The sequence below is a fragment of the Furipterus horrens genome, unplaced genomic scaffold (assembly GCF_987537825.1).
Source record: "Furipterus horrens unplaced genomic scaffold, mFurHor1.1.pri manual_scaffold_7, whole genome shotgun sequence".
Lineage (NCBI taxonomy): Eukaryota > Metazoa > Chordata > Mammalia > Chiroptera > Furipteridae > Furipterus > Furipterus horrens.
Genome location: NW_028327177.1, coordinates 141,601,103 through 141,623,240, shown reverse-complemented (window position 1 = coordinate 141,623,240; position 22,138 = coordinate 141,601,103). Strand labels below are relative to the sequence as shown.

General features: G+C 64.9%; 1 protein-coding gene across 1 annotated transcript; it reads left to right on the top strand.

Annotated features, from left to right (window-relative positions):
- Nucleotides 1-255: 255 nt before the first annotated feature.
- DUSP7 (dual specificity phosphatase 7) lies at nt 256-6,479 on the top strand. The gene is made up of 3 exons (XM_090284852.1): nt 256-1,634; nt 3,087-3,521; nt 5,977-6,479. The coding sequence occupies exons 1-3, from the start codon at nt 1,124-1,126 to the stop codon at nt 6,282-6,284; spliced, it is 1,254 nt and encodes a 417-aa protein (XP_090140978.1). The 5' UTR covers nt 256-1,123; the 3' UTR covers nt 6,285-6,479.
- The last annotated feature ends 15,659 nt before the right edge of the window (nt 6,480-22,138 follow it).

Genomic DNA, 22,138 nt, shown 5'->3' with positions numbered 1-22,138 from the left:
GGGCAGAGTCGGCACGCGGAGACCCCGCCCATTCCCGCGCTGGGTGGGACCGGCGGCGAGCCCGCCCCCGCCTCCACACCCGTTTTCGGCCGCGATTGGCCATCCGCGCGGCGCACTCCCGCCTACCTGAAAAGTTGATTGGTGCTCGGGAAGGGGCGGTAGGAGAATAAGCCGAAGGTGGAGGAGCGCTCCCCCGCCCTCCCGCCCCTGTGGAAAAGTCACGTGGCGCTTCACTCTGCGCCTGTCACCACCCTGCTTGGAAAGCTGTCTTAAAGGGCTCGCTCTCTCCTCCCCAGGCAGGTCCTTTCCAGGATTTCTCCACCCCTGCCCACCGTGGGTGGCGCGGGCCTGGGCCGTCCTACTCCGCCAGTCGCCTAGGTGCTGATCTCCGATCAGGCATGCTCGGGTGAGACCTCTCTCAGGTCTCCGAGCCTGTAGTCTTCACAGGCACTTACGCCGTCACCTGAACAGGTGACCGCCTAAGCACAGTGCTTGGCACGTAGTGGGCGGTTAATGTCCTGTTGTTGAATGAACTCGCTGAGAAAATGAATGAATGGGGTTGACATACAGGAGGAGGGGAAGTGGTCTCCGCGTGACCGCCCCATCCCCGGGGAACTTTGCTTCTGTTAATGTGGCGAGGGGATGCCAGGCGCAGACGCCCCCAGAGCGCCCTGCAGTAGAGCTGGGACAGCGGGTACAGAGGACCCAGGAGGGTGTCGTGGCCGGACCCTCCAGGCGGGTCATAGCTGGTTCCGGGCCAGCCGAGACCACGGCAGCGCTGAGCCGGGGCGAGGGCCGCGGCAAACGGGGCCGGAAGCGCGCCCTCTCACCCCGTGGGGAGGGGCGGCCGAGGCGCGGCTCCTTTAAGCCCAGGCGCCGGCCCCGCGGCCCCGCCCCCCGGAGGACGCCTCAGCGCGCGGCCGCTCGAGCCGCTGTTTAATTGGGGCTGTCAGGCCGCGGCGCGCGCGGAGGGCCGGGCGGGACGGAGGCCGGGAGGCCGGGGCGGCGGGTGCGCAGCTCGGCGGGAGGCGGGCGCCCGGAGACGCGGCTGGGGCCCGCGCGGCCGGGGCGCCGTCCCTGGGCAGGGCTGCCCGGCCCCGGCCCCGGGCCACCCGCGCTCCCCATGAAAAACCAGCTCCGCGGCCCCCCAGCGCGGGCGCACATGTCGGCCTCGGGGACGGCGGCGGCTGGGGACGGCGGGGCGGGGTCGGATCCCGGTGCGGGGTCCGGCGCGGGCACCGGGCCGGGCGCGACGACGGGCGCGGGGGCCATGCCGTGCAAGAGCGCCGAGTGGCTGCAGGAGGAGCTGGAGGCGCGCGGCGGCGCGTCCCTGCTGCTGCTCGACTGCCGCCCGCACGAGCTCTTCGAGTCGTCGCACATCGAGACGGCCATCAACCTGGCGATCCCGGGCCTCATGCTGCGCCGCCTGCGCAAGGGCAACCTGCCCATCCGCTCCATCATCCCCAACCACGCCGACAAGGAGCGCTTCGCCACGCGCTGCAAGGCGGCCACCGTGCTGCTCTACGACGAGGCCACGGCCGAGTGGCAGCCCGAGCCCGGCGCCCCCGCCTCGGTGCTCGGCCTGCTCCTGCAGAAGCTGCGCGACGACGGCTGCCAGGCCTACTACCTCCAAGGTGAGGGCGCCGGGGACCCCCGCGCGCGGTTAGGGACGCCCCCGCCGCAGGCCGCTCTCTCTCCACGCGCTCAGCGGGTCCCGCGGGCGCCACGTCGCCCCCGGCCCGCGTCCGCCCCTCCCGGGAACCCTGCCCCCGCCGTGTAGCCTGGGGGTGGGGGCTCCTCTGCACCCTTTTCCAGGTGCGATTCCGGAGGGCCCAACAAACTTTTCCCCGCCTGGCTTTCCCTTCTTAACTGTTGCTGGCTCCCAGGCAGCGTCCAGCTTCCAGCTTTGCCCCAGAGGAGGGAGGGGGCCCTCCTGGGACGCCCCCCGAAAAGACGACAGGGCACCCAAGGCCAGCTCCTCCAGCCTGGAATGCATGTCCCTGAAAGTCTAGGGTTCTGATAGCCTTTCTCAGCACCACCCCGCCTCCAGGGCACAGGGACCGTTTGGATTGGGGGACTCGCAGCATTCCCGCATGTATCTCCCCAAGGGATCGCCGCCTCTTGGAGGCTTCTGGGCTGGGGCTGTGAGTAGTGTCCCTTGCCCTGGCCCTGGTTTCCCGGGGCCCCCAGTCCCCAGCCTACTGCCCGGAGCTTGCAGGAGGGGGAGGCAGCACTGGGGGGCGAGTGGCTGCAGCCGGTGTTTCCAATTAACATTCCAAAATGGCCTCTCGCTGGCAGCGGGCGGGCAGGCGGGGAGGCAAGGGGAGGGGAGGCCTGCGGCACCCTCGGGCGCAGGGCCCATGCCTCCTCCAAGCGGTCCCCATTTCTTGTCCCTGTAAAGCCCCCAGTGGCCCTCCTGCTCCCTGAGTCCAAGGCTGGGGGCGTCTTGTGTTCTAAGTGGGGGATTCTGAAGAGGTGAAACTGGGACCTCTTTTATGAACCTGCCCTTATCGGGGGGAAAAGACCAGCCAGTACTGTCACATTACTCTCCCTGACTGTGCTTGGGGTGGGGGACATGCTCCTGACTCCCAGCCAGGGGGCCCGGCCCTCTCTGTCCCTGAGCTGACACGGCTCTGGCCTCTGCAGTCTCATCCGTACGAGAGGTTTGCACACCCACAGGTGCTGGCCTGAGATGGGACTGTCTGCTCTCCTTTACCACTTAGCCATGAGTGGGCACCCGTGGGTGCCAGGTGCACATAGGAGCTGCCGGAGAGGGATAAGCAGGAGCCTGTCCTCAAGTGCCCTAAGGCTGGTGGTGCGGCGGAGGCCCTGAAACCTTACGGACACTGATGTGGAGCTCAGGCGCGTTCCTTCACCCCCTGCGCCTGTGTTCTCATCTGTGAAGTGGGCCATAGGATAGACGTGGAGGAACAGGAGAAGGCACACGCGTGATGCATTTGGCGTGGCCCGTGTCGGCTGTTGTTCTGCTGCGTGACACGGGGACCCGTGGCCCTGTGGGCCTTGGGCAGCCCATCTGGGCCGGGGACACGAGCAGCCTCTCACCCAAGCCCTGTCTGGCCCGGCAGGTGGTTTCAACAAGTTCCAGACCGAGTACTCGGAGCACTGCGAGACCAACGTGGACAGCCCAGCCTCGCCCAGCGGCTCGCCGCCCGCCTCCGTGCTGGGCCTGGGGGGCCTGCGCATCAGCTCCGACTGCTCGGACGGCGAGTCGGACCGCGAGCTGCCCAGCAGCGCCACCGAGTCCGACGGCAGCCCCGCGCCATCCAGCCAGCCGGCCTTCCCCGTCCAGATCCTGCCCTACCTCTACCTCGGCTGCGCCAAGGACTCCACCAACCTGGACGTGCTGGGCAAGTACGGCATCAAGTACATCCTCAACGTCACGCCCAACCTGCCCAACGCCTTCGAGCACGGCGGCGAGTTCACCTACAAGCAGATCCCCATCTCTGACCACTGGAGCCAGAACCTCTCCCAGTTCTTCCCCGAGGCCATCAGCTTCATCGGTAGGCGTTGCTGCGCTCCGCGCGCGGAGGGTGGGCGGGCGGGCGCGCCGAGGTGTGTACGGGACTCTGGGTGTCGCCCGCGCCTGGCGGGGCACCTCTGGGCCTGTCGGGGCCTGTGTGCGCCCTGCATGTGCCGGCATGTGCCCGTGGGCGCACCCATGCCCGCTGTGAGTCACCGAGGCCCCCGGGGTCCGGCAGTCGGTCCCCAGGGGCGCCTCCTGGGCCCTGCGGGCCGGCCGGGGCCTTTCCGGCCCTCTGCTGCGTGGGGCTGCGCACGCTGGGGCACCGCCGCTCTCAGGCCTCCCACAGGTCTCACCAGCTCGGCATCACGCCGCGGGGCATGTGTCTCTAGGATGGGGCTGTCACCGTGTGCCCGAGGGGGCTGGGGGTGGCCTGGCGCCGAAGGCCTGCCCCAAATGGCGCCTGTCGGAGTGAGGGGCCCCGGATGGTCCCCACAGCCAGTAGGGCTTGTTTGGAGTCTAGGGGGTACGGAGAGAACATTGGGGAGAGAGCAGTGTGCCCTGCTCTCTGACCCCCCACCCGGCGTCCCCCGCAGCCAGCTGCAGGCTCTCGGAGTGCCGGCCCTCTTCTCTGGCCTCCCCTCGCACCCAGGGTGCGGGGAGGCAGCACAGGGTGCATGGAAGTGCTGGGTTCTCGGAGCCCGGTGACCCACTGTTTCTGCCCAGCCTCCGGGGGCAGGGAGGGGGGGTGGCCAGGGCAGAGTCTCCTGCTGGCGGCTGTCCTGTGTCCGGTGGAGGGCGTTTTGGTGTCAGCTGGGCTGGGCCAGCTTTAATAACAGGAAGTGGGAGGCCTCCCCGCCTCATCCGCTTACTGGGAACCAAAGCTAGGCGGCAGGGAGGAAGGAAGGAAGCTGAGGCCTGGGGGAGGGGCTGGGGCTTCCCGGGAGGACCCGGTCCCCTGGGCTCTGGGGCTGCCTCGGCATCTGTGCTGTCCCCCAGCAAGCGTGCGGAGTGGAGGGGTGCCCAGATTCTCCAGGGCTGCGCCTGGCTTATGGATGCCTGTACCCTTCTGGATAGCCCCTTACACCTGGGGAGGGGGCAGAACAGTGTGTCCGGGGTGGGGGGGTGCCTTAGTCGCCATTTCACAGGTGAAGGACTTGAGGCCCCAGCACCGCCGGGTGCAGTGGCACCGGCTCCAGCACCAGCCCCCCGCGCTCAGCCACACCCTGAGAGGGCTAAAAATAAAGCCAGCGGAAGCGGTTTCGCTTTGGATCACCCGGGAGTGGGTTGGGGGCCGGCGGTGCCCGTATCCTGGCGTGTCACCACCGGAGGCTTGTCTCTGCCACCCCTTCTGCCCCAGATCTCAAGGTCAGACCACACAGCTCCGCTTGAAGCCGCAGCGCCTGCCTTCCCCTGCCGGTCTTACCCCCACGTAGTCCCCGAGTCTGGAGTAAGCGCCTACCACGTGCTAAGTCCTGGGCACCCTCCAGTGGGGGTGGGGAGGGGAAGCCCTGCCAGGTGCGGGCCGTGAGCACCAGAGGGGGGCCCGTCTGAGAACCTGTGGGCTGTGGTGGAGGAGTGCCCTGGGCGAGTGCCCGCGGGACGCCTGGCCCCCAGTGAGCTCCCAGGCACGGAGGAGGGGACCTTGAGGGCCCAGGGCCAGGCTGCCTTTCGTTCATCCCTGTCCCTGGCCCAGCTGTGGACAGAGGGGCTGCTGTCCTGGGGTCCAGGGAAGGGGCGATGACGACACTGAGAGGTTCCGTGTGAGCTTGACCGGCGTGTGTGTGCTGAGCTCTGCTGTGTGAGCAGAGGAGCCTGAGAGCCGCCCGCGGCGTGTGTGGGGCCTGCAGCGGGGAGCTAGGAAGTGGAGTGGGAGCCCACGTAAGCAAACCCCACTTGCAACAGCTCCAGCGTGGCCCTCACCCCAGTGCCTGGCTGCTCGAGCAGGGCAGAGCCGCTTGCAGGCGGGGACGCACCCCCTTGCGGAGGGGAGCCCGTGGGGTGCACCTGGAGAACAAGCCCAGCCCCCACCCCCATGTCACGAGCAGGCCATGGTGGGCGCTATGACTCAGGAGGACCCTCTGTGCGCTTGGGCTTGTCACCTTGCCTCTGTGCTGGAGTCTTCATTTATGAAGTTAGCCTGTTAGCACCGGCGCGGAGGAGCGAGGGTGCAGGGGACCCCGCAGCCCACCTGCACACACATCAGCAGCACTGGGACCAGCAGTGGTTGTAGCCGTGGTGGTCTCTCGGGTCCTTGCAAGAGCCCTGGGAATAGGGGCGGGTCATTCTATAGACGAGCCAGGTGAGGCCCAAGGGTGTCCAGGGCCTTGGTGCCGACACGTGGTCTCCACGGTCACGCTCTCGGCCTCTGCCCCAGGTAGCTGTCCCGCCCGTGTGGGGCTTCACCAGGTCTCTCTGAGAGTCGGGCAGCACCGGCCGGCGACCGTGCCGCCCTCTGTCCCAGCCCTGCCTGACCCGGCGCCCGTGTGTTTCAGACGAGGCGCGCTCCAAGAAGTGCGGCGTCCTGGTGCACTGCCTGGCGGGCATCAGCCGCTCGGTGACGGTCACCGTGGCTTACCTGATGCAGAAGATGAACCTGTCACTCAACGACGCCTATGACTTTGTCAAGAGGAAAAAGTCGAACATCTCCCCCAACTTCAACTTCATGGGGCAACTGCTGGACTTCGAGCGGACGCTGGGGCTGAGCAGCCCGTGTGACAACCGCCCGCCCAGCGAGCAGCTGCACTTCTCCACGCCGGCCGGCCACGGCCTGTTCCCGCTCAACACCCTGGAGTCCACGTGAGGCCCCGCGCGGGGGCGGGGCCGGGCCCTGACCCTCCCGGGAGCCCGCGGACCTGGACTTCGGAGGTGCCCGGCCCTCCCGGCGCGGGCGGAGCCCACAGCAAGGCCCCCCTGTGCAGGACATCCCCGGGGGCCCTGGGCGGGCAGCCAGGGCTGTGGGGGCAGACGGGCACATCCCGCCCCCAGGACTCTCCTGCTGACGGCCCAGCCGGTTTGGCGTTTTTTAAAGACATCCATGGACCTGAGTTTACTTTTTACTTTTGGCAGGTAAATCCAAGCTCCCCGGAGCACAGACAGTGGTCACGGTCTTCTTGATTTTTCTTTTTTTAATGAAAAGTGTTATTTTCAGGCTACATGCAACAGTGGATTGTATAAACCAGTATTCATCCCTTTCTTGATCCTGCAGAGCGAGAAGAGTTCTCAGTTTTGTTTTTCAGAAAGCAATTACTGTTTTTGTTTGTTTCCCTTTTTCTTTCTTTTTCCTTTTTTTTTTTAATGGAAAAGACAAACCCGGTGTTGATCTTGACCAAATGCGTTTTGCACATGTGTGAAGCCTCTGTTTCTGCAGCGGGCCCTTCTGGAAGGGGTGGCTTACTGCTCTCTCCTCGTGGGGCCCCAGTCACACCACGTCTCCCACCCCGGCCCAGCCTAGCGGGACCCTGCGCTGGTCTGTGTTGACAGCTGCGAGTTGTGACGAGTGGGCTGGACAGGCAGTCTTGGCATTCTCTGCCATCCCTGACGGCCCCTCGGTGGTCCCTGCAGACTCCCTGAGGCCGGAGTCGGGAGGCCTTGTAGCTTCCCCGCTGGCGGTGGGGCCGCAGGGGACTGTCAAGCAGTAGCATTAGCCCTCTGGGCTGAGCACCTCGGAGGGCCGGGCCCGGGCCCTTTCTCTGCCCACCCACTACTTCTGTCCCTTTCTCTGCGACTGAGAAGAGGCCCAGCGGCCTGGAGGTGGCAGGGGCCCTGGCTGTTGCTTTGGTTCAGCTGCCACCCCAGCCCCCTTGTCCCAGTGGAAGCCTGCCCAGCCCCTCCTGCCCTGACCTTCTGCGGCCGGGGCCTCACACCCACTGCAGCCCAGGGCAGTCGCAGGGGGCGAGGATGGACGGCTGAGCAGGTGTGAGGCTCCCAGTGTCTGCAGAGCAAAGCCACGGATTCCGTTACCCCCCCACCCCCCAGTTTGTTCCTCCTCCAGCCTCGGCTCCACCAGGCGTGGGGCTGCGTGGGGGCCGGGCGGGCCGGCACTCGGCACCGCTCACCTTACCTCACCGGGGCTCTTTTCAGGGATTCTCCGAGGCAGCGCACCCACATCTTGCCACAGTCGGGAAATTGACAAAAGCTCCCGTGCCGTATGTGGTTCTCTTTCTCTCTTTTTTTACTTTTAAAAGCAGAACCCAGGAAGATGCATCCCATTCGTGTAAATGAGAGTATGCCAAGAGGGTGGCCAGTTTTGCTTTATGATCTTATGAAGGAAAATTTGTGACCCTACATATACACACACACACACACGCATATATATATCCCGAAGCAGCAACGGGACTTTGTTTATATTGCAAATAAAGATTATTTTTTCTTTAAAACGAGTCGTGGTGTGTGACGCGTGCCAGCATCCCAGCACCTGTGCCGTGTGAGCGGCAGCAGGGCACCTGCTGTGACCACCAGAGGTGCCTGCGGCCGGGAGGAGCCAGCGAGCCGCGGAGAAGCCGGGTGTGGGCCCTCCCCGAGCCCTCGGGCCCTGGCAGGCCCGGTGTCTGCTTTTCTCTGTAGGCTTTGTTGGTTGGCAACAAGGAGCTTGGGGAGATTTTGTGGACCAAGGCCCCAAAGCCAAGCCCCTTGTCACCCAGCGTTGCCGGAGGCTGTTGGCTTAGACCCCACCCAGGTGGGGCCCATGGGCCCCACGGAGCCTCGTCCCCGCAGCCCCAGGGCCCTGACCTTTGCTGCTCCTGGGGGTGCACAAGTATACCCTCTGCCCCTCCACCCCTGCAGCCTGTGGGACACCACTGGGACGTGAACCCTGGTCAGGGGCAGGTCAGCCTGCTGTGCCCCTTTGGGGTGAAGGGGCCTTCGCGGGGCCCTCAGCCCCACTGGTCCTGTTCCCATCTCTGGAGCGGGGCCAGTCACACCCACGTACTCAGTGCCCCTGCGTGGCCCTGGGAACAGCAGGGCGCAGGGGAGCGGCCCGGGGGCAAGGCCCACAGTGGGTGACAGCTTCAGAGGCTTTGGAGGGGCCTTTGTCTCCTGCATCTGTAGCTGAATTGAGTGACCCCAGTCAGGGACTGGGAGGCCTGCGTGCTGACTCAGTTTCCCCATCTGTGCCCCTCACATGACTTGGTCCTTTCCTTGTGGCGCCCTGGGGAGTGGGCCGGCCAGGAGGCAGGGCTGGACATGCGAGGGCCACTCGGCCCCTTTCCAAGGACTCTCCCGTTGAGCTGTCCAGGCTCTGCTTTCTTTGTCGCCACCCTCCTCTGCCTGGAGTGACCCCGGGCCAGACCAGCCACACCTCCAAGCCCAGGACGAGGGGCAGAGGGCAGGTTCTGTAAGTGAAGCGACCTGGGTTTGAGGCCCTCCTCACTTAGGAGGGGGACACTGAGCAGCCAGCGGGCCTGGGGGCGGGTGGGGGTGCTTGCAGCGTTGGCTCTTGCGCATCCTCAGGGCCTGGGCCTTCCGTGCTGGGGCGGACAAGGGGGTGGGAGGCTGGGCAGGCAGAGACTGCGCCTTTGTTCCCTCTCGCTGCCCGCGGCCGGGGCTGGGGAAGCCCTCGGGTGCGCTACCGGGCCGGGCCCCTGACAGGCTGAGTAAGTGCCTGGCAGTCCCAGCGTGCCCAAGCACAGGATGGAGGGGGGCAGCCCTCAGGAGAGAGGTGCCCCACAGCGCCCCGGCCAGGCCCTGTGGCCTCTCTGACCCTCAGTGTCCTCATCTGTAGAAATCTGCACCCCAGCACCGTGCCTCACTGGGGTTCCCCCCTGGTGGGAGGGGGGCAGGCCACGGCAGGGTGCTCACTCTGGGACCTTGGGCTAGGCCACGCTCACTCAGGACTGCTGTTCGCAGCCTGGGTCCGGCTTCTCGCTTCTGCGGGGTCCCTGCGATCTGGCTCCTGGTCGCTCGGGGCTCGTGCTGCACCTGCTGCGGTTCTGCTGGCCCCCGGGGGCCCTGAGCCACCCAGGCCACCTTCAGCTGAAGCCACAGCCATTTCCAGTGCTGCCTGGGCCGGCCCAGGAGTGGGCGTGTGCCCGAGGGAAGCTCGGTGATGTCACGCTGGGTGGCAGGGCCATAGGGCCCTCCTTGTCCTCCGATAAATGAATCAGGTGCAACAGCAGCAGTGACTAAGCCGGACACAAGAAGGGACTCGCAGCACCGCGGAGCCGTCACCTTGCGGGAGGTCTGATGAGAAGACCACAAAAGGCATGAACGTTTCCTCCAGGGGGGGTCTGCTCGGAGCCTGTGGGGGGAGGCAGCCCCCCTGAGAGCTGCCACCGCCGCGGCCCCTCCCCAGAGCGCAGACACACCCATCCCTCCGACGGGCTGGTGGGCGCGGGCAGCAAGTCCGGGTCGGCACGGGCCCCTCCCCGGCGGCTGCTGTGCTGCCTGGCACACTCAGGCCTGCCCGGCCCCGCCCTGCCTGTGCTGGGGCTGCCCTCTGGGGCCCAGTGGGTGGGCCGGCCACAGCAGCCCCGACACCCGGCCCTTACCCAAAGCCAGAGAGCCTGGCGGGACCAGGTACGTCTGGAGGGAGGATGCTAACGTGGTCGCCTCTGGGCACACCAGGAGCCTGGGTAGCATGGGGGGGTGGCTGTCTGGTCTGACCTTTGACATATTTACCCTGCCTGTTCTGGGCCTCATCTGAGCACAGCCCTCTCACCTCCTCCTAGAAGCCTCCTGGGATCATCCTCTCTGACTCCCAGCACCCAGCAGACCTGAGAATCCAGGCGGGTTCAGAATCCTCCTGCCCCACCCAACCAGCCTGTGCAGACAGGGAAAGCGAGGCACAGAGGGGTGTCCCAGGGTGAGATGGCGGGAATGAGGCTCCCTCGCCCCGCTGCCCTGAGTCTTTGCCACATCCTGTCTCCTCTGTCGGGTATGGGGGGGAGGGCTGCTGCCTCTGGCCCTGTGAAGGACCAGATACACATGTGTGGACGCACACCTGCCCCCCACACACAGCCCACTCATTTCCCAGATGGAACAAGCCCAAGCAGGCCTTCCAGTGACGGAGGAGCTGCCTGCTTCTGACTCCTGCCTGCTGTCATCTGGGCGCGGCCTGAGTGAGGTCACCTCCTCCCAGGCATGGCCATGAAAGGCCATTATTAGCCACTCTCCAGAGGGAAGATGGGGCCTCGGTCCCGTTGTCTCTGGCTGGGTCAGATGAGCCCGGACAGGCCACAAGCGACGCCAGCCGCTGCAGGAACTTCACTCAGGCAGCCAGCCTTTCCCCGGGGCTACCCACCCACGCCTGCAGGGGCCGCATCTCCCTGCAGCTTCTTGGCATCTGCACATCCTCATGGGTCCCTCCACAGCCACAACTCCTCCTCTGACCCCGTCCTGCCACCCCTGCTGCAGGCAAAGGAGCAGCTGAAGCCCCTTCTCTGGGGCTGGGTGACCAGGGGACAGGGCTGACAGGCTCTGGTTGTCACGAGACAGATCCCCTGCTGCTAAGTAGGGAACAACCTGAGGGGCAAGTGCACAGGACCGGGGACACTGAGGAGGCTGGGATGGTCATTTCGGGTGGACGAGGGGCAGTGCACCTCTGTGCACGGGAGGGCGCAGTGGGAAGAGGACCAGCTGGGCTGGGGCCTCTGGGAGGCAGGGCTCATGGTGTGCACGGAGGGTCTCAGCTCGCCTGACTCCACGTCCCCGGACCGCAGGCCAGCCACCAAGCCAAGCAGGAGGGTGAGCCTTAGCCAGGACATACGTGGGTCCGTGGTGGAACCCTGGCGCCTGGAGAGGGAGTCTCCACTCACCTGCCCGCACCCCACCGTGCACCCAGGTGCCAAACACCAGAGAGAAGCAGGGGCCACCATAGTCCCCCCTCCTCCAGGAGACTCTCCCAGAATAGCACAGCCCTGGCGGCCACTCTCCGAGCCTCAGTTTCCTCATCGGTATAGTGGGGATGAGAATCGTGGCTCTAACAGGACCAAGTGGGACGAAAGGCCTTCCTCTCAGTAGAGGCCTCGGGAATGTGAGTCCTGCTGATGCCAATTTACTGTGACCAACCCCTCTGTGACCAGCCAGCCATTGCTGCTTCGCTCTGTGAGCTTGGACAAGCCTCCTCCCCATCCCAGTCCTCGGGTTCCCTGTTTGCACAGGCAAGAAATAAGGACGATGGCCCTGAGGGACCCTGCCCTCTGGCTGGGGGCTTGGTTCTGTCCCCAAGGCTGGACAGCCTGACACCATAGCCCAGGAGCCACTGTCAGCCTGAGGGGAGGAGGCTGGAGTCCAGGGCTGGCGGCCTGGCTTGGGGGTGAGGGGCGTGGGCCAGGCCTGGCCCCTTGAGGACACTTGTCCTTGCATCCGCCTGCCCAGGGAACTACCCCACAGGGGCCCTTGGTCCTGAGACCCAGAGAAGGTTAGAGTGCTGACAAGCCCTGGTCACAATGGCATGGGCCACCCCTCTCTGCTCCTGGCCCATGTCTAGGGCTGGTCTGAGCATGGATTCCAGGTGTTCTCCTGGGGCCACCCGGAAGGGCCGGGTCTCCATCTGCGCCCACTCCCTCTGTAGCTTCTCTTGGCCTTCTCACAATGCTGGCCCCCAGTGCCTTCTTACTAGTCCTCTTGAACCCCTGAGCCCACCCACCCTTGGACCACACCTAGGTGAGCTGAAGCCAAGGCTGCCTGCGGGCTGCTGCCCCTCCCTTGGACACAGAGACTAGCCCAGGGCAGGGGATGGGGCTCCCTGCCGAGAGGTGGCAGCAGCAAAGGCCAGTCACGTTGTCCTCGGTCCCGGGGCCAGCTGAGGCCCTCTCCACTGGGCCTGGGAAAGAGGGAGGCTGGACACCACGCCCTCCCTGGTGGGCAGGCGCCAGGTTGCCTGCATTCTTCACGGGCTCTCACTGCCCCTGGTCCGTGACTCCGGGCGTGGTGCTTTTTGCATGTCAGGCTCTTGTGCCCAGAGGTGACATTTCCAGGGCAAACACCTGGGCTCCATTTTCCCCACTGCTTGTGGAAAGGGAAGCAGGCTCCTTGGTCTTTAGGTTCAGCTGTCCTTGTAGCTGATAGAGAGATGCCCCTCGCGGCTGCCCTGCCTGGGGGTTTTGCTGGCGTATCTGATCATCTGGCAACTCTGGCTGCAGTAAGAGTAATAATCACACACGCACACATGGCCCTAGCTCAGGGCCCACGCGTCCTGCTGGCTTGACGTGACAGATTCATTTAGTTCTTCCAGCAGCCCTTGGAGGGAGGTGCTGGATTGTCCGGAGGAGCGGAGAGGGAGCAGCCAAGCCGGGAAGTGGCAGGACCGGGCCCTGTTCTCAGTCAGCTCCCTGCCCCGGTCTGAGAGGTTGGTGGAGGGTGGCTCTGGATCTTGAAACCTTTGACCCCTCCCAGTCCTGACACCATGTGACCTCCCTCCCCAGGAAAGCAGCATCTCGAGGGAGGGAGTTATAGCCTCCTTTTTGAAGAGATTGGGCTGTACCCCTGGACCGGACAGGGAGGCAGAGAGCTGGCAGCCACTTAGGCGCTTGAGAGGAGGTGTAGAGCCAGAGCCAGCCTGGAGTGTGCAGGCTAGAGGGACAGAGCCTCAGGGACACCCATTCCAACAGGTAAAGTTCTCTAGGAGGCTTCCCAGAGGAGGGGGCACCTTTCAGTGAGGGACCTCCTGCTGGAGTTCTCTGCATCACCTACCGCCTCCTTCAAGGGGCTACCTCTACCTAGTTCAAATGCTTCTTCCTCCAGGAAGCCTTCCCACCCTCCTCCCCAAGCTGGGGCTCTGGTGCCTTCTCTGCGCAGCCACATCCCCTGGAGGTCTTGGTGGCTGGGGTGCTGGGTCCAGGTGGGCATCATCAGCCCTGGATGCTGGGCCTGTGACCTGTGCACATGGAGGTGCTGTGTGTGTCCCAGAGCACATGCCTCACTGTGTATCCTCATACGTCCAGGTGTTGCTGCTTCTGCACCAGCTCCGGCCTCCGTGGTGCCCAGGAGTGGGTGCTGGGCCCTCGGCCCACTGCCTGGGTCTCCTGCCTCTGTGCCCACCGTGATCGCCTGCCTTCCCCTTGGCTTCCAGAGAAGGGTCTGGCGGCTCCTGTTTATAAATATCTGCCCCTCTGCCACAACTAAGTGGAGGGGTCTGGAGGCCACCCTAATTGATTAATTAAGCCCTTTCGGTTAATTAGCTCCATCCCTTCAGGGAAAAAGAAGCTGGTGCTGGAGCCAGGGCCTCCTCTGGGCTGGGGAGGGTTTAATTAGCCCGGGTCAGGCTGAGTGTGAGGCCAGGTGAGGGGGGAGCCATGGAGAGGCTGGAGGGGAATTGGGAACCGCTGTAGGCACTGGGGCCACCCAGGCCACGGAGCTCCGGCCTCCCGGAGTGGCGCAGGCCACATGCGAGTGAAGGAGTGGAGAGTGGGCCCGGGAAGCTGCAACAGCCCTCACTGTGGACACCCCACACAGCAAGGGCCTTGAATGGCAGGCAGCGCGGAGCTTGGACGTTCTCTGGACAGGGGAGGCCGTGGCAGGTTTGAAGCCCAGGAGGGACTGAATCAGGTTTGGGTTTTGGAAAGGTCTCAAGGGGCAGCTGCTCAGGGGAGAATACATCGGAGGGGCAGGAGAGCGGTGGGGGTTTCCTGAGGCTCCAGCCTCAGTATGGGAATGCCATCACGTCACCGGCTTGTTTCCTTGCCCCAGGAAAAAGCACCTGCTTTACCCCCAAGCACTGGGTGGTGCGCTGGAAGGCACCCCCTCGGAGGTTCACATGTATATAAAGAGCAGTGCCCAGCCCCCAACTCAGCGGCTCCCCATTCATGCTCTGCAGTACCCTGAGGCCAGCCTGGAGACTGGTGAGCTCAGGGGAGGGACAGGCCACCAGGGTGGGGTGCATCCCTGCGCTCAGACTGCCCCAGGAAGCGGGGAGCGGGCCGTGGGCGGGAGGCCGGGAACCAGCCGCTCTGACCACCGCAGGCGGCAGGCAGGGCTGCAGCCTTGGCACAGAGCCTGCCCTGGGCTGGTCCTCCAGCTCCCTGAGTGGCTGCCCAAGTGGGAACAATGACCCTTTCATGTCACGCCTCCTCCAGTCACAGCAACATTGGCGCCGCAGGACAAAGGGGCCATTTCATCATTGTTGGGCTGGATCAACAGCCGCCTGCCGGGGCCCCATTACCCCCACCTGGCCAGCCGGCCTGGGCGCAGAGGCCACCCGCCCCGCCATGCCAGAGCCCAGGACCTCTCCCCATCTGGCCAGGCCAGCCACATTTGTCCCAGAGACCCTTCTGGTCCTCCTCACCTTTCCCGCTGGGCGGAGTCCGAGCTGCATTCTCAATGAGGACGCAAGCTCTGCCCACCCCTACTCCAGTCCTTCCCTGCCCTCAGTCTCCCTATCTGCGGGACGGGGCCAGGTGAGGTGGCCACCCAGGCTTCACTCCCGTCTGCCACCCTGAGGGCTGAGCCTTTCCGCTTGGCTCCTGCCCCCAGCCGCACGCAGCTGGCCCCCATCAGAGCAGAGGTGGGGGGGCCCTGGCCCAAGGGGTAGGGGAAGCAGAGGAGGCCCCTGCACCTGGTGGCCTTCCGTGGTGTGAGCCAGCACAAGGCCCCGCGGCTCATCCTTGGGCCTGCCTCAGCCCGCCATGGCTGCACCGAGGCTTGGAGGCCTGGGACTCTGCCCGCACTGATGCCCTTCTTACGCACAGCCCTGCCCCGCCTCCTTTCATCAGAGGGGCTGGAGGTGGGAGCCCCGCACCCCGCTCTTCCTCCCTTCTCCATTGGGCCAGGGTGGGCTGGGGCTTTCCAAGAGGGGGCCAAGGTAGACACTGCACCTCCTGCCCCCTTAGGCAGAGCTGGGTCAGGGAGGAGCCTGGGAATCTGGGTGTCAGGGCCCAAGGAGCAGGGCTGTGGGCTGGGCGGGGGTCTGTGGTGGGGGCCCCCCCGCCATGGCCTGCGGGCAGCCATCGGGCTGATAACTCACCACCCAGTGGCGGGCAGGCGGTGGAGCTGCCGGGCCCCTCTCAGAGAGCTCGGCCCAGGCCACGGGGGCGGGGGGGGGGGGGGCCACCGGGCACAGCTGCACAGTAACCATTCCGCCGGCCAGCTCCGGAGAGGGCCTTCCCTCTGGGCGCGGACCAACGCTTCTGCGCAAGGAAGGCAGAAACTACCCTGGTGGGCTCTTTTTCTGGACCCCAAGAGTGGGCCACACTGTGCGGGTAGGCTCTGGATGTTGGGGGGGACGGAGCCAGGGGCATGTGGGTCCCACAGCCCCCCCCATCCCCCCTCCACATCACAGGTGAAAACCCTGGGGCTCACCAGGGTGAGGTGGCTGCTCTGAGCCACACCGCAGGGGAGCGGCAGGGTGGAGACTCCGCAGTGGGTGGGAGGGAGCCAGAGGCTGGGGCTGTCACCGCTGGGGACCCACCCGGTCCTGAGCCAGAGGCCGGCTGTTGTGCTTGGCTCCGGGGGAGCTGGCGGGCCTGGGCCGCTCCCTGTGTCCCACAGCTGCCCGTCCTCCCGGCCCTGCCTCACTTCCTCTGACTAAGACCAAAGAATCACCCCTTCAGGGGACTGGAGCCTGGCACTGTCGGCAGGAAACACCCGGCCCAGGGCTCCCCAGAGCCTGCCTGCCGTGCACCCCCTCATCTGGGCTCCCAGAGCACGGGGTGAGGCGGGGCTGGGGCCGCTGGCCCGGTTGGAGGGCAGCTTATAGGGTGAGGCCGCTAGAGGGGTGCAGGAGACCTCCGACCCCCCTTAGTGCCCCTCTGGCCCTAGGCTGGGGGGATTCCAAGGGCCTCAGGCCCCAGGCTGGGCCTGGGGGTGCACCTTCCGGCACTGTCCAAGCAGCCAGTTCCTTTGTCCCAGGTCCCAGGTATAACTGAGCTTCCGCAGAGTCGGGGTGGGGCGGCTTCCCCCCTCGTTACGGCCTCACGACCCACCAAGGGCGTGGGATCCACAGAAGCTTTCGGGAGGCCATTTGGCAACTTGAGTCAAAGGCCTAAAAATATGAATAACCTTTAACCCCGCAGTCCCGTTCCTGGGAATCTGCCCTCAGAAAATCACCACTTGAAGGAAAGTAGCCCGGCCTGAGGGGGAGGCACAGCTGGCTGGGGTCTGAGGGGCTTCCTCAGTGTCCCCATCTGTACAGGGAAGGGCTGCCAGCAGCTGACCCTTACACCTCACCCGCCCCATGTTCCACCCACGGCGCACGTGGCTGACTGATCACAGGATCTCCCAGGGGCCTGAATCCTGTCTGCTAACGTACGTACCCCTGATGACCTCTCCCAATGCAGCAGAAGCCCCCCTTACTCAGAGGATGGTCCCTCCTTGCCCTCCAGCTGGGATGCACTGTGCGGTCCAGAAACCGTGGGGGCTCAGCAGACCCGGCCCTCTCTGGGGCTAGAGATGGGCGGGGTGCAGTGGCTCTGTAAGCCACGGGAAGAAAGCTGTCCTTGCAGAAGCTGCCCTGCTCCTGCTCACGCTGGGGGTGTCAGGGCACCACGCCAATGCAGGGCCTGCCTTTGTGACCCAGAAGCCACCGGCCCCTGGCTCATATCAGGCCCCGAAGCTGGCGCCCAGCCTCCCTCCATGGGATGTCCGTTCCCACAGGAAACAGTACTCTGGTCACACCCACCCACTGCTTGGACCTGTGTCCCACATCTGTGACCCTTCCCTGTCTTCCCTATCTCCCCTCTCTCCCCTCTGGGACTCAGGCCTTCTCTCTCCCCATCTCAGAGCCCCCTCCTCCAGGGAGCCCGCCCAGGTTTCAACCCTGGGAGTCCTACACCCCATTGCCCTCCCAAACGGAGGTCATTGGAGGCCTTTACCCTCCCTGTAGATCTTGATTAGGGCTAGGGAGGGGTCAGCTGACTCACCAGGTGTTTCAGGGCAGGTGGGAGGCTGAGGCCCTTCTCCAGAGGGGCTACTGGGCGCCTCGACAGTGTACCCCACACCCCATGGGAGTCACCCTTCTATTCCTCCTCGACTCAGCCACATCAGCCTAGGACACCTGGACACAGGCAAGGCCACCTCCTCCCCTACCTGTCTGGGCCCTGGGGCAGTTAGAGCTGGACAGCCCATGGGAAGTTGTTTGTCCCCACCCCCCCAACCCCCATCCCCCGCCCTGCTGTCTGTAGCTCCTTGCCTTTTCCAACGAGGGGAGTGGACCCTCTGGCCTGTGTTCTCCACGTGAGGCCCAGAAACAGAAACCTAAGCTGCTGGACCAGGAGTGATCAGATCCTCAGTCTGCCGGCACCACAGGCTACGTCAGGAAGCTAGGGCATCCCTGCTTCCCCGGCACGCACGGGCCGCCTGAGTCATGGGTTCTCCCTCCTGTGCGCCAAGCTCTGTCCTGGCACATGCTGCCTGATCTCACCCTCATAGGGAGGGATTGTCCTGCCCATCTTCGGGGCAGTGGAACAGAGGCTTGCAGGACAGCTGAGGCCCGGAGGCACGTGGGCAGCAGGGAGGGAGCCCCGGGAGGCCGGAGGGCAGGTTGCAGGCGGGCGGGGGAACCCTTTGGTACTCACGGTGCCCACCTTCTCATGGTGCCGCAGGAGCTGCTGGGTCAGCGTGTTGAGAGCGCAGAGCAGGGCTGGTCCTGTGCAAACCCCCAGCCTGCCGGGAATGGAGGTGGTGCAGGCAGGAGCTGAGCTCCTGGGTCTGCTCCTGGCAGACACCTCTCCTAAGTCCCCAGCCCCTGCGGCCAGGGCTCCCAGGAGCCCGGTCCTCACGGCTCCCCAGTGCGGCTCCCCAGTGCAGCTCAGCAAGGCCCGGCACAGCGTGGGTACAGCCATAGCCGAAGGCCAGGGACGGGCCTTCTCCAAGCCCAGGCCGCCCCCTGCCTTACCCCCAAATCTCAGCTCAGCCGAGGAGGACTAACAACTTCTCTCCGGCCTGCATGTGGGGCTAGCCAAGCTCCCAGGGAAGTCAGAAACATGAGTGGACTCCGTGACCCACCCCAGCAAGCAGAGAAACAGCCCACATAGGGCCCTCCTCCTGGGCGGCCTCTGCAAGGAGCCCCGTGACTTCTGTCCACAAAGCCAGCACCAGCTCCAGCCTGGAGACCCCAAGCCAGGGGCCAGCCTTGCCTTCTCTTCCCCAAACCCTGCCGGACTAGGGTCAGAGCAGGACCCCCGTGGTCTCCTGTCCCAAGCCCTCTGGGGCATCCTCACTGACCCCTAGGCCAGCTGCTCTCTGTAGCCCCACCAGGCCTTGTACCTGAGAGGCCCCTGTATGCCCCAGGGCAAGGGGACAGTGCAGACCTCCTGAAGAGTGTGGAGTCAGGGAGAGCTTCTAGGAGGAGGTGGCCAGCTACAATTAGGGAGAGGAAGCAGGAGGGCAACGCAGCCTGGGAAAAGTGAGGAGGGGGACGTGTCTGAGGGATAGAGGTTTAGGTTTGGGGGTTCCCACTGGGACAGTGAGGTGGCTGGACTCATAGCCAGCTCTCAGTGGGCTCCGTGGGAGGATGAGGATTTCCCTGAACTCTGCTGGGCCAAGATGCACAGAACAGCTCTGAGCAGGGCAGGCTGAGTGGACACACGGGTCAGGCCCTCAGGGCCTCCTTTGGCCGGGGCAGGTCAGGCAGCCCCTTTCTCCACTCAGGCTGCAGGTTGCCAAAGAGACAACAGGTTCAAATCCCGGCCCCAGTGTTCTCCAGGTATGTGGCTCTGGGCAAGTCAGTTTCCACATCTGTCAGCAGAGAGGGCTGTAGAATTTAAGCAAAATGATGACCTAGTGCATTGGAGACGGGGTGGGCAACAGGGGCCTGGCTGCGGGTGTGCCTGCCACCGTGGGTGGTTGTCTCCCTGCTTCCTGACAGCATCCCTGGGCCTACACCTCAGTCTGCCACCACCTGCCCCATTTGACACACAAGCAATCTGAGCCTGGCATGGAGCCCAGACTGGCCCAAGACCATGGGGCCTGGGTGGCGGAGCTGGCTTGCTGTTCCTGTCTGTCCCCACCACCCCAGAGCCCTGGTGGGCTCCTTTCCTCATGACAGTCGTGTTTGCCAGCTCCAGTGTAGATGGAGGGGGTGTCCCAGACACCCCTGTGTACACAGCTCCAAAGAAAGGCCTGACCACCTTGAGGAGCTCAGAAAGGGGAAGCGTTCACTACCGAGTCTCACGTATTTGCTCATTACCGACTTACTCATTTGTTCGGAGATATTTATTGAGTCCGACTGAGTGCTGAGGTAGGGAGCTAGGGCGAGCGGAGCAGCCTGGGGCATCCTGACCCTGTTGGGTGTCAGCTTCCGGCTGGGCAGGGGGGCTGCATCGCTTTTCTCTGCCCAGTGGGTTTCCTCTGGCCTCTGCCAGGCACTGAGGCCGCTCTGGGCAGCGTGGTCGGGTCTCGTCCAGGACGCCGCTCAGAGCTGTGAGCACAAGCCCGGGTCCAGCCACTTCGCCGCGGTTTGGCCGTGGGCTGGTGGCCTCACCTCTCTGGGTATCACCTCTGCCTGGAAAAGGAGGACACAGCAAGGCCACATCCACAGGGAGTGGGGACAGGCCTGCAGCCACACACACATAGGCACCGGGGCACGGCCAGGCCCAGCAGCGGCGTGCCGTGTGGCTTTCCCCTCCCACCCTGGGCGGGAGGGCCAAGGACAGGGTCAGGACCCTGTGCTGGCTTCCTCTGACAAGAGCAGCCCGCAGCCCATGCCCCTGGGCCTCAGTTTCCCCATCTGTAAACATGAGGCGCGACCACAAAGGCTCAGGTTACAAGAGGAGCAGGAGTGCCTCCCTCCGGAGGCCACCGGGTTTCTGTGAGGTCAGCAGGTCTGGGGTGCGGCCGGGGGGGCCTGATAGTGGGGACAGGCGCCCTCCTGCGCCCTGTGCCCTCCGCGTGACGGAGGTTATCTCCTGCAGACAGCTCCTTCCGCCAGCTTGGCCCTCGGGCCACCGCTTATCTCCCTGATAAATGGCGGAGACCTGACAGAGGAAGCGCTGCCGGTGTCCTCGGGGCCCTCGCTGCCGCAGAGCGCAGAGGACTTGGGCCCTGCCACGTCAGCCAGCCGCTGACCCAAGGTCTGGCCAGGCGGGAAGAGGACTCTGGGCCCAGGGAGGCCCGCTGTCTCCCCGCCAGGCGTCCTCCTGGTTCAAGCCCTTAGGGACTCTTGCCCTGTCTCGGGGACCCTGAGGGGAAGGGAAGGACTTGTTCTCACAGGGCGCTCATCTTTTCTCCCAGAGCCGCCCCCCCTGCCCACCCCCCACCCACACACACGTCCACCCCGGGACCCGCCGGATCCTGACCTGGCAGCAGGGAGGGCTGCTTGGAGCTGTGGCCCGCACGTGCCCCGAGGCGACCCTGGGCAGAGGCTGGCAGTGGGCTGGCTGTCACAGGTGGGCTTCAGAGTGGCGTCCTGTGGGAGCGCTGGGCATGAGCAGAGCAGGGCGCGAGCCTGTCCCATCCCGGCTCTGACAGCGGCTTCAGCGCTGGCCCAGACCCCCGGCAGAAGGAAGGGGTCTCCAGGGCCTCGGAGGACAGGGTCGGTCTGGGCCTCCACGCGGGGAGCAGCTGCGCCCAGAGGCTCCGTGGTCACACCTCCCACCGGGTGCAGCGTCTCCCCCTCCCTTTAGCCCAGGGCCGGTGGTAGGTCTGCTGGTCCACGGCAGGCGCAGTCCGTCTGTCTGTCCACAGTCAGCTCCTCGTGGCTCAGTCACCTCTGGCACACAGTGGTCACTAGAGACACGTCTGTTGGTGAATGAATCTTGTCTCCCCGTGTATTTGATACTGTAGGTTTTTTATCCAAATATGTTTCATTATTCGGTGCTGAGGTGGCTCCCAACATATGGCCAGTGTCGCGGTGACATGGGTACTGTCACCTTGAGGAGCAGCACTGGGGGCGGCGGGGGGCTACAGGGACAGGATGGGGGTCCAGCATGGTCTGGAGGCTGGGAAAGTGGACTCGAAGACTGAGTAGGAGTTAGCAAGTGGAAGGGAAGATGTCATTTTCCAGGCAGAGAGGACGACCTGGGAAAAGGGCAGGTGGCCAGAGAGACCGTTAAAACCTGAGCGTGTTCAGTGCAGGTTCGTCCGTGGGGGAAGGGAGTTGAGGTCCGGCGATACTAGAGGCAGGGGACCAGCAGCGGGAGCAGGCCCACGGGGGACCTCAAGGGGGGGCCCCTGCAGCTGCTGGGTGGAAGGTGGGTTACGTAGGGTTTTGGTCCCCAAATCTGGGGCTGATTTTGCTGGGATGGGCAAAGATGCAGGGCTTTTTGTTCTCTGCTGTCCTCCCCGCACCTGCTCAGACCATGGGCTCCCAAGGGCAGGGGCCAGGCCTGTGTCTAGTTCATCTCTGAGGGCCCAGCAGCCACCTTAGAGCCAGCTCCTAGCAGGGGCTAACCAGGAGCCTGCTGGGCCCAGGGGCAGCCTGGTGCTGAGGGCCAGCCGTCTGCACATCGATGCCCGTGGAATGGTCTGTTGGATCCCACCCACGGGCTTGTGTCCTCAGCCAGGCTGGACCATGCGGGACGTGCCGGACAGCAGACCAGGCATCCGGGAAGCAGGCGTGTGCCTCTCCTCATGCTCCCACGCCGGCCGCCAGCTGGGGAATGTCTGTGCCCCTCCCAGGCACCAGGCACAGAACTGCAGGTAGCGGCCACCCGGGACAGGTCAGGTCCAGGGCCGCGCAGCTGGCAGAAGCTCAGAACCCTGCCCATGGAGTCCGCCCCGGCCCCAGCCTCACCTCAAGCAGAAGGGTGAAGACAAAATCTCAGGGCGGGGTGGAGATGACGA